General features: G+C 45.0%; 1 protein-coding gene and 1 pseudogene across 1 annotated transcript; both read right to left on the bottom strand.

The window, feature by feature from the left end:
• Window positions 1–771: 771 nt before the first annotated feature.
• Window positions 772–2,549, bottom strand: LOC117846406 (UDP-glycosyltransferase 90A1). Its single transcript, XM_034727564.2, has one exon. It carries the CDS (start codon window positions 2,402–2,404, stop codon window positions 941–943), a length of 1,464 nt encoding a protein of 487 aa, XP_034583455.1. The 5' UTR covers window positions 2,405–2,549; the 3' UTR covers window positions 772–940.
• Window positions 2,550–7,721: 5,172 nt separating this feature from the next.
• On the bottom strand, window positions 7,722–11,382 carry LOC117844218 (uncharacterized; annotated as a pseudogene).
• Window positions 11,383–11,697: the final 315 nt, after the last annotated feature.

The raw sequence follows: 11,697 nt of genomic DNA, 5'->3' as shown, positions 1-11,697 counted from the left end.
AGCAGAGCTCACTGCATGCATCCATGGTGTACGATCGGCGAACGGCGAGTGATCAGTTATCAGCCAGATGATCCTGGAGACGGACGCGCTGACAGTGAACCAAGCGGCAACATCCTCCATATATGACCTATCTGCTTGTGGCGGTTTAGTTAACGAGTTCAAAACTCTCCTGGTGTCTAATTTTACTTTAGTATATATAAGCTTAGAGGTTCAAAACATCCTCCATATATGACATATATGACCTATCCTCCATATATGAACCAAGCTAGCATTCAGTATATATAAGCTTAGAGGTTGTAACAGGGTAGCTCATGCTTTGGCCAATCTTGGTCGTTCTTGCTCAGTAGAGGAGAATACCTTAGTAGATGATCTTCCGGTTTGTATTATGAACTTGGTTACCGAGGATGGTTAATGGAAACTTTTGTTTCTGCTCAGAAGAAAAAAAAGTCATGTGTCTCTAGTTCATGCAACACCTAGGTTATGTTGAGTTGTAGTGACTTTCTTGGTGTATTTTTCAAGTATATTTGCTACTTGGTGTAATTCAAGTGCTAGAGTTTTCAATAACACTTGAGTTTTTTGTTAGTACAAGGTTAGATTAAATCTGAACTGCAAATATCGGATACCGAATTAGAAGGCTAAGAAAACTAAGTGTTGGAAGCCCCTAAAGCACTAAGGTGTTATATAGACGCCAGAAAATGAAATAGGATAAGCGGAAAATGGATGAATAGGACTAACAACACACAATGAGTCATTTTCTTAATCAAAGTCAACAACTAATGCAGCGACAACACGAGCTCTTGCTTGCACCGTACGAGGATCACTAAACAAACAGAGATAGCAAACAATTGGATTATTGGCATGGCATTTCTTACGTAAATTGCAAACGAAATGCAAGTTTGATTGCTGTATTATTATTATACTACACTCTCGTTGTGGATTGCTATGCCGGCTGACGGAGCCCGGCGATCATCTCCTCCACCGCTCTCCACGACGACCCGCCCTCGTCCATCGCCTCCCGTGCCTTCGACCCCAGCGCGGCCATGTTCCTCGTCGCCTCTGCACCCTTCTCTCCGATCATCAGCTCCTTGGCCACCCTGGCAATCTCCTCGCTCTCGACCAATGTGCTGGTCATGCCGTGTTTCGCCGGCACCCTTATCCCGATCCTCAGCTCGTCGGCGACCAGCTTTGCGTTTACCGGCTGCTCAGCACCCATCGGCCACACCGCCAGCGGCACGCCGGCGCTGATGCTCTCTGTCACCGAGTTCCACCCGCAATGACTTAGAAATCCCTTCACGCCGCCGTGCCGGAGAATGGCGAACTGGTCCACCCATTCGCGCACCACCATGCCCCTCCCTCGGACACGATCTTCGAAGCCCGTGCCGAGGTCGGCGTCCATGGGGCGCACCGCCCATAGGAAGTCGAGCCCTGACTGTTCCAGCCCGCCGGCGACCTCCCTCAGCTGAGCGTCCGGCACGGCTGCCGTCGTACCTAGCGCGACGTAGAGCACGGCGCGGCCTGCCGCCGCCTTCTCGTCCAGCCACCGCATCCACGCCGGTGCGCCTCCGCCGTGCCCCGAAACGGGTGTCGCCGGTCGGGCCAGGCAGAGCGGGCCAACAGGCCAGGCCCTAGGCCCGAGGTGCCGGTTCCAGTGCTCGATGTAGCGGCGCTCCATGGCGTCGAAGGTGTTCACGATCAGGGCGTGGCTGCCGGCGATGGCTCTCCCGATCTTGCCGTCCATCTTGCGGATCGAGGCCATGACCGTCAGGTCCGGCTCGTTGAACGGGAGCGGGATGTCGGCCAGCGAGAACTGGACGTCCGGGAACTCCGGCATGGTGAACACGGTGGCGCCGCCGCGGAGCGCCGCGGCCGGGTTGTTGCGCAGGCACAGCTCCCGGATGACGTGCGCGAACACGTTGGCGCCGAAGAACGCCAGCGTCCGGACGCCGAGCGCGGCCGCGGCGGGTTGCGCCCAGTGCAGGAACGCGTCCGCCACGACGGCGCTGGCGGGGGGCCGCGCGGCGGCGAGCGCCTCCTCGAACCGCGGCCGCAGCAGCGACGCGGCCTCGACGAAAGCCGGGAAGGAGGACAGCGAGTCCAGGGCCTGGACGCACTCGGCGCCCCGCGGGAAGCCAGGGACGGTGATATCGTTGTCGGGGAAGGGGAGCTCCACGACTGCCACGCCGTCGTCGGCGCTGGGCAGTGCGGCGCGGACGAACGCGGCGTTGCCCGGGGTGGTGAGGAAGGTGACGGTGGCGAGGTGGCGGCGCCGGAGCAGGTGGGCGAGGTGGGTGAGCGGGATGGTGTGGCTCTTGGCCATGAACGGGAATATAACGATGTGCGGGAGCTGAGCCTGCGCATCACGGGTTCCGCGGGAGAACGACGGCGCTGAAGCAGCAGACGCCATGACCGGAATCGGAGCTGGTTGCTGGAATGGCTTCGTGGTCTTGGGAACTATTACAGGCGAGTTGTTCTCTTCCTTGACGGACGAAGTACGTGCACTGCCTAGTATGAAAAACTAGCCAGTTTCTGTCGCAGACTCGCAGGGTACAATGACACCTCTCTGCACCAACTGACATCGTGCTTATCGGACATCGACATCAATACAGCGAAGTGCGAATATTAAAATAATCACACGGGGGAGGATGTAGCCTAATTTAAGCTCCAAGGGTGTACATGGATGTATCCTAATTCAAGAGGTGTTTGGTTTGGGTACCAAAAAGTTGACTAAAAGTTGCTAAAGTTTAGTCCACAAAGTTTAGCCCTTTAATCCCTAAGGTGTTACTAAAAGGGACCTTGGACAGGGTGTACCCCTCATTAATGCCCGTCCCTCCCTCCCCCCACCCCATCCGATCCAATTCGCAATTGGTGCGGTACTCCACGGGATACTTCAAAGGAAAGCATATCTAACTCCATCACATGTGCGGTGTAGGTGAGATGGTAAGAAAGGTTCGCGCGAGGCTTGAGGTCGTGAGTTCGAATCCCAAGGACTGTGCACGCGCATATTACGCGTGAAATTCATGTAACTTGTGACTGAATGACTAGATGTGAGTATGCGTGTACCGGATATTTTGACCGGTACTCATGCCATTTAGTGCCGAAGAAGCGATACTGGTCGGACGTCCGGTACTAAAGGGGGTTCCGACCAGTACTTAGAAGTCGATCGTCCAGTAGTGAGGTAACGGGCTAGATCGGACAATACCGATCGGACGCCCGGTACTAAATGGTACTAGAAGTCGATCGTCCCTTAGGCAAGTGTGGACTTCCTTTGGGCCGTGAGGCCTAGCGATGTTGACTTGGGCATGGGATTCGAGGATCGTGTCAAAGGGCGGGGCAAGGTGGTGAGAGAATGGGTTGATAAGTGGGAAATCCTCCAACATACAAGTATCAAAGGATTCTTAATAAGTCACTACGGGTAAAACTCGGTGATGGAGAGCATTACTTCAGGCGTGCTAATGGCGGTTTGGCCGATACAGTTTGAGCAACCTATCAATGCGAGGTATGTCGTCGATGAGCTTAAGGTTGGTATTCGGGTCCATACTTGTGATTGGCAGGTTTGGTAGTTCAGTCAAGAGTGAGGTCACAAAGGTTGTGAGGGAACTGATGTTTGGCGAGGCAGGAGTGGCAGTGTCAAAGAATGTGAAAGCGATAGGAGTACAGGCTCGGCTGGCTCTGTCAGAAGGAGGGTCGTCATGGCAAGCAGTGGAGGAGATGATCAGTGAACTTTGCATGGCAATATAGCTGGGAAGCAATAATGGAAATTGGGAACCTTCCGTCCTACCGATTACTACTTGATATATACATGGTGCATGGTCGCATGGATAGTAGTGTTTCATGACAACCAATTGAGAAATAAAAAAACATCGATGTGCTTGGGATCTTTGAATTGTTCTGTTTGCTTTGTTTTTCAAAATGGGCATTGTATTGTTTCGACACGAAACCAGAAAGTTGTGCTGGTGAACTCAAAGGCTCAGCCGAATGTTGTCATCTGGAGCCCAAGCCCTAGAGGAGACCATGACTGCCAGCCCACCAATAACATTGGTTCAGTTGTGTGTGTGACTAGGTCTCTGGTAGCCCATTTGCCATTTAGGTCCAGAAAACATATAGGCCTAGTATTCGAGAATGTCCTTAAGCATGCAAGTAGCAAGTCCCTTGCGACTCTTGCAGCGAATTATTGTGCGTCTGGCGAACCGTGAAACCCGTTGTACTTGCCGGTCTATAAAACGTCTACTCCTTCCGTCCCGTATGAGTGCATTTTTGAAGAGCAAATTAGTATTGTATTACTGGCAGGAAAAGATATTAAAGGGTGTTTGGATCCAGAAAAATTCATGTCACATCGAATATTCAGAGATTAATTAGAGGATTAAATATGAGCTAATTATAAAACTAATTACATAGATAAAGGCTAATTCACAAGACGAATCTATTAAGCCTAATTAATCTATCATTAGTATATGTTATTGTAGCATCACATTGTCAAATCATAGACTAATTAGGTTTAATAGATTCGTCTCGCAAATTAGTTTCCTCATTTAATACTTCTAATTAGTATTTAAATATTCGATGTGACCTAAATAACCAAACACCCCTAACAATACCTTATACTTAAGGCTCTTAGATTTTGAGGGATTCCAGGGGCGTAGGTTCCTGTAGCTTTTTTAATAATTCTTTTCATGCAGTCACTAGCAGATGGATTCATCCGTACGTATGCAACAAAGCTCAAGGACCAGCCTGCTCTCTATCTACGTGGCATTGTTGTGCCGCATGTACTATAGTAAACATTGTAGCACTTTCTACTTGTGCCGCGAAGGTTCCAGTCATGCGTGCTGTGCTGGTCTACTGGATGACTATTGCAACTACCAAGCCATGTGCGTACTGTCGTGTATAAAAAATAGAGAAACACTGTAACTGTCATTCACCATGCTATGCACGACATTATTCGTTATCCTTTTTTCAAAACAGTATAGCTTATGGTCCTCGACTTTTTTTTACTGGTTGTCGTGGCATCGAGTGGGCTGCAGTACTATAGCATTGTGCTTGATATTTTTCTATTGCTCGAGAATATCCAGTTAATCGGTGGAGTCGGATGATCAAAAATGTTTCCCAACGAATGCCAATGTGGTTCCGTCGTCCACATATCCATCAAGAAAGAAGATGTAGCCATGTTCTTTCTAAATAGAAATATATATGCCAGCTTATTAGTTTAATAATACTTATTCTGAACTTCCAAATATTGTAACAACTATATAATCTACTACTACTACATACACACTTTGCATGCTGCTTTTAATTGTGATACTGTAACAGTGTAACTACTTTTTCAACTTTGCTTCTGCAAATAACAATAAGTTTGCAATATCTACTTAAATCATGTATTATTAATTCCGTGTTTTTTATCGAAACCATGGAGTGGTGTAGCATATACTAGATGCCTAAAGACGGTGAATTCTCAGATAAGAAAGTTATTGTGCAGCACTTAGAGGACCAGTACGATGCAAGGATCCGGAGTAGTTGATTTTGAGTGAATTTGGATTTGGATGCAATCAATTCAATTTTAGATTTTATTTTGATTGTTTTTATAATTTGATTTGATGTATGATTCGCCTTTTATAACGATGTGACCCTATTTCAGCATGAAAAGAATATGTATTTTTTATTATACTTCGAGTCTCTAACATCTTTGTTAGAGGCAAGTATTTTTAATATTACTTCGAGGTAACATCTTCGTTAGAGGCACGCATGGCGTGCTAACCTGTCTAGTTACCCTTATTCTAGGTAACAGATATCCTGGGAAACAACAGCAATTATTGCAGTAGTATGCTCTACGTAGGTGTGGAAGAAACCGGAACTTTTAGGGGCATTTGGTTACTTTTGCTTATTTTTAGCATGTGTCACATCGAATATTTAGATACTAATTAGGAGTATTAAATGTAGACTATTTACAAAACCTATTACATAAGTGGAGGCTAAACGGCGAGACGAATCTATTAAGCCTAATTAAGCCATCATTAGCAAATATTTACTGTAGCAACACATTGTCAAATCATGGACTAATTAGGCTTAATAGATTCGTCTCCCCGTTTAGCCTCCACTTATGTAATGGGTTTTGTAAATAGTCTACGTTTGATACTTCTAATTAGTATCTAAACATTCGATGTGACGGGTGCTAAAAATAAGCAGGTAACCAAACCGCCTTAGACTTTCAAGCGGAGGATGGCTAGCTGCTCAGAATTTTTTTAACAAATGGGACCCACGTATACTGGTGCATGCTAGCCTAGCTGGAACATTGGGATATTTTTGCTGTACGCTGATGCTCACGCAGCAGCTATTGTTGCGTTTAATTTGGAATATTCTTATTACAAGTGCAATTAAATTGGAACAGAAGGAGTAGCTAACTTCCCTATGATACCTTCTCAACCCAAAACTTGACTGGACTGGCACGCCTCTTTGCAGCCTTGGCTTGCCGCGTAACTAAACACCATACTGACTAACCTGACAAACCCAAACACACAGCTGTGGGTGGTGGCCAAGTCGGGATCTTAAGTAGGGGCAATTGAGGGACGGACCTGACAAACCCAAACACACAGTCGTGGGTGGCGGCCAAGTCGGGATCTTGAGTAGGGGCAATTGAGGGCGCGCCTATGCATTGCTGAAGGGCACAGTGCTGCCTTCAGCGAGCACTCGGCCTACAACCACCGCCAGCCTATCCCTGCGCCGCCGCCGCCGCCACCTCCGTTTCCGGTAGGATTATTCGCCGCCGCCGTTGTTCCTTTGCTTCCTCTCCCCTACTCGCCCCCGTGCCGCCCTCCAACACCTTCTCCGGTGGCAGCTAACGTGGCGGCTGCTCACCGGAGAAAGCCCACACCTCGCCCCTGCCCAGTCCCTAGGTCAGCAGCGTCCCCGCCGCCGCACCGCGCCGCCCGGCAACCCACCTCCGCCGCCAGGCTTCCGAGCGCTCCCCCCCCCCTCCCCCACCCAACCCACCCACCTCCACACCACCCCTCCTCTAAAGTCGGAAGCCATTGGAGCTTCCCGACAACCTCACGTCCAAAGATCCTAACCTAGTGGCGGAGGTAGAGGAAGAAGGGAGAGGAGAAAAAAAACTGAGATCCACACGTAGACGACAGATTGTTATACGTTGCATATAGTCGCCTATAGCAAATGAGCTGAACCGTCATCAGCAACCTATGTTCCAAGGCGGCGTGGGCTCCTACTCCGCGAGGCGCCAGCGTACCACCTTGAGGACGCGTATCTCACAGCCTAGCGCGGCAGGGTTGAAGTCGAGGTGGCAGCAGCAGATGGAGGTGGCCGGCGGGGCCGGCCACGGAGGGGAGGGAGAGCGTGGCAGAGAGGAGACTTTGTCTGGGCCCATACGAAGAAATTATGCATTATGGAGATTACAGCTTCTAAAAGAACTAAAGAAGTGTACAGGTATCTTGCCGATATGGCAGTATAAACACAAACATTAGACTGCCAAGTACGGCAGTGTAACTTAACTACCAAGGCATGCTATTACACAACATACAAACAAATCTAAACACATCACATATCACAAGACTTCGGCAAGCCACAGGTCAATTCTGCCATCTCAAACCAGCAATGATGGGGATAGGGCGACCAATTGTGACTTCACCAAAAAAAGCTCGACTTTTTCTCCGTTAACATAACCATATTTCCGGTCAGATTTGGGTTCAAAGCCCAGATTCATCCTCATCACAATAACGTCAGCGTGGCATGGGCACAGGCCACCTGCAGTTGAGTTCAGCTTTAATTTATATTTCCAAAACTTAACCCAGCTTAATATATAGCAGCATGCATCAGAATTCCAACCTGTTTAACTTAATTTTGCCGTCTCCAGGCAGTTTACAGGGCGCATCAGAGCAATAACTGTCATTGCCAACTTCACTAAGTTTACTGTCAAGCATACCAATAAATCTACCTGCTTCAGCAAGCTTCTTAAAATGTTCTAAAAAAGAACATATGTGATGTGCACTGGAATTACTTTTTGTCTCAAAGTATGCTAGAATTTCACAAATGTCCTCCCATAACAGGAAAGGTGTTCCTATTCTCTTGTCATAGAAGTTCATGCTAATAACATCCCCATCAAGATTAACAGGAGGGCCTCCAATCCCAGCCTAGCAAGTTGATATGAACAAGTTGTGATTTCCATTCCAAATAGGTATTGCTAGCCAACTCATTCCGATGCAACTATATACATATTTTGTTCAGAAATACAGGGCGTATTTTGTCTGTCCAATTTCAAGCATTGACTGTTGATTAATCTAATAATATCTATGTTTTGTCAAAAAAAAATAATGATACCATTAGATTAATACTCCAAAGTACTTTCTGATTGCCATGTTTTAATTGCAAGGAAAATAATATCAGGGGAATTTATGGACAAAGCTTGCTTTTGGACAGTCAAATTACGCATTATATAGGGAAAAAATGGAGTATTTATTATCACCATGAAAAATTGTGCAATAAAAATAGAGGATTACCTTACTGATTTTACACGTGGAACGTACGAGGAACTCACAATCAAGAGTGCCTAACCAAGAAACCATATCCCCACTGGTAGCCATTAACACGCCTGATTTGAAGCAACATTCTACAGCTGCTACTTTAAAACTCTTGTCCCAATCCACCAGAGTATTTAATGGGCAAAGAGCAGGGTAATTCTTGACACTGACTAGAGGAACGTTGTTATGTAGATCATAATGCTCTAACGTCCCTTCTTTGCATTGGTTGTTAAGCAACACTTCAATCTGCAAATAATAAAGTGGTGAGACTTAAGCAGCATCTTAAAAGAATATCAGTCACAGAATAATGAGCACCGACCCTCAAGTTTTATACAATCTTGTTCTCATCACCGGAAGTTCTAACCAAGCTTGCTGATGTTAAAATTATCATAGATCCATTCCATTCAATAAAAAAACCAGTGCATGCAAAAAAACCTTTTTTCTTCTGCATACCATGATTCTGGTTATCAGCTAGCTGTAAACAGAGATGGAATAGTAAATTGCACATCGCTGTAAATCACCATTGAATGAAGCCAATGCGACAACATTGAGATCTATGGTAGAAAAAGTTCTTTTACTGAATTTTCTCCAGACACCTTCACCAAGTTTGTTGCCAAAAGTATCTTCAAAAGTATAAGCCAAATTCATGCCAGCTGGAGAAATATAAATTGTAGAATATTTGTTAGTGGTACAGGAGAGCTGTAAAAGGTCAGCAAATTTTAGAAACACTAACTCACCTCGTGACATGGTTGATGGTAACTTAGGGTAGTCCATGGAATCTAGATCTAACTGTTCCTGGTCGAGAAAATCTCCATGTACTGGTGCAGCAAGGTCAAGTGATCAGCACTGACATAGACTAATAATACTATACATGGAAAGTAAATCCACATAAATTCTTCTGATCGGCATGTAACATTAGTTATATTATGATAACAGCCTGAGCAACAATCAACATTAGAAGTCAGCGTGCATGAACATAACCAAGAATTTAGTGTGCATATGTTAACTGATAAGATCTAACAATACAAGACTACAAGTGAGGGCCAGACTAGTTGATATACAAATGTAATCGCTAAACTTGTACAGCTTCTAAATAGGCACCATTACGAACTGCAACAATTTTCATAATACCATAACGTTAAGCAGTCTCAAGGTGTGCCTGTGTGCTCACCTTCTGGATGGCTGTTAGATTTCTCACCTACGGATCTTGCTCCAAACCTGCAGAACATGAAAATGACTAGTTGACTACTAACCCAAAAGTAAAATGGATCAAACCAGTGCATTAATGAGCAAAATGGTGCCAAAACCTAAATGGGTAGAATAATTGGCAAGGAAATAGAGAAATGAGGACCACAAGTCGTGTGGATAATGTTTCATGAAAACATGATCATAATGCAGATTCCAATAAGACAATACAGTTTTCAACATTGGCACAAGAAATATGACTAATCTAGTATAGGACACTGTGAATCTGTGATGCATGCCAAAGGTCAGCAAATATTTTGGTTGGTAAACATTGAGAACTGCAAAGCATGGATTCCAAATAGGCTATGGAATAGCAGTGAATGATCCAGATTATTGCAAACGTACATTGTCTGGCACGCAAAAAAGCTTACCTTATAAGCTCTTTCTGGAGAAGATAGGGTAGAACAGAGTAAATGGACTAATCAAGTGCATACTTTGATTAGACATACCTGTAAACCTTCTTTTGCTAGGATGTCCAGTGATGCTCCAGATGCTTGAGAATTGTACCCCATGGTAGGAAAACGGTTCTTCTCATAGTCAAAAAAAGGTTCATGACAACAACATTCCTGTCAACAGAAAGAAATGCCCCACCTTCCCAAGCCTAATAACACAATAAAGGTGACAAGCAACAAGGGTTACATTTGAAAAAAATGAAGTTGCATAGAACAAGAGTTCAATAAAAAAGTCACTATCATTTTTATTGCCTCCATGCATAGCAGAAATAGAATAAAAATGCTCATATCGTCATGCAAGTGTACCTCTGAGATTTTACAATTGAGATCTTCATCATCCTCAGATACTCTTGAATCACCATTCAATACCACACTCTTGGCCAATATTTCGCCAGAGATGCCACACCCTACAACTAATACCTCACCATGGGGCAGACTTTCTAGCGCACAACGGAAAGGTCCAACCTGAACGTCAAGGAAGGTATGGACATCGACAACAGCAAAGTTGTGATCTAAATCAAATTCAGCCACAACCCCTTTATACACTTCATTGCCTTCATGGCGCACTCGAATCTACAAAATGATACGGCAAGAAATGAGCATAATGATCAGAAGTAAACAAATTAGTAAAGGATGATTTTCAGCGCCAACATTTAAGTCATCATGGTCTTTGTTTGTACCATTGAGAACTCTAACCAAACTTGCAAAAGTCAAAAACTTTTTAAGATGGCGCTCCTGGCATTGCATAGCTATGCCCGAGCATGAAAATAAGATCGTGTTTCCTACAGAAGATCGCAATTTAAATCGTTTATAACTGATGGCGTTTCAATATATTTTTGTTAGAAAACTGAGAAGACTAAGTTTATATATAATCACCATTGCACAAAGTAATAGAGGCGACATGTTTAGACAAATATGATTTTAGCTCATCACCGAGCCCAGTCCAAACATCTTGATTAGATTCCCCAAAGAAGCAACCTAGTTGACGGAAATAAAACATTAAGGCAACTGTGAATAATTAAATGAAGCTGTGAAAATGTGGGGGAAACCTAGCAGAAAAGAGGAAGATCTAGCAGACCTGACACCAATGAGTCATTCTTGCAAGCTCTTCTGTTCTTACGAAAGTTTCTAGTAAGATCATCACCACCCCTCTTAGCTTTCCGCATCTTTTTCAATACTGAAGCAAAACTTTCTTTTAGGAATAAAACAAAGGGCCAAATGTGGGGTCATAAGTGGTGAAGCAACAATATACAACTATAACCAAGCAATTAATCAGGAACGCTAATAATGGCCTTATGTCAGGGTTGCTGGTCCTTGATTTGCCTAAAACACCAACATTGATAATTTTGGTTGGGATTCCCAAAGAAGGTGGCCAAATAGCATCATTTCTTAGGGGGTGTTTGGATCCATAGACTAATTTTTAGTTCATGTCACATTAGATGTTTGGATACCAATTAGAAGGACTAAACGTGAACTAATTA

Source organism: Setaria viridis, chromosome 2, assembly GCF_005286985.2.
Source record: "Setaria viridis chromosome 2, Setaria_viridis_v4.0, whole genome shotgun sequence".
In the NCBI taxonomy this organism is placed as follows: domain Eukaryota; kingdom Viridiplantae; phylum Streptophyta; class Magnoliopsida; order Poales; family Poaceae; genus Setaria; species Setaria viridis.
This window is presented reverse-complemented; position numbering and strand designations above follow the sequence as displayed.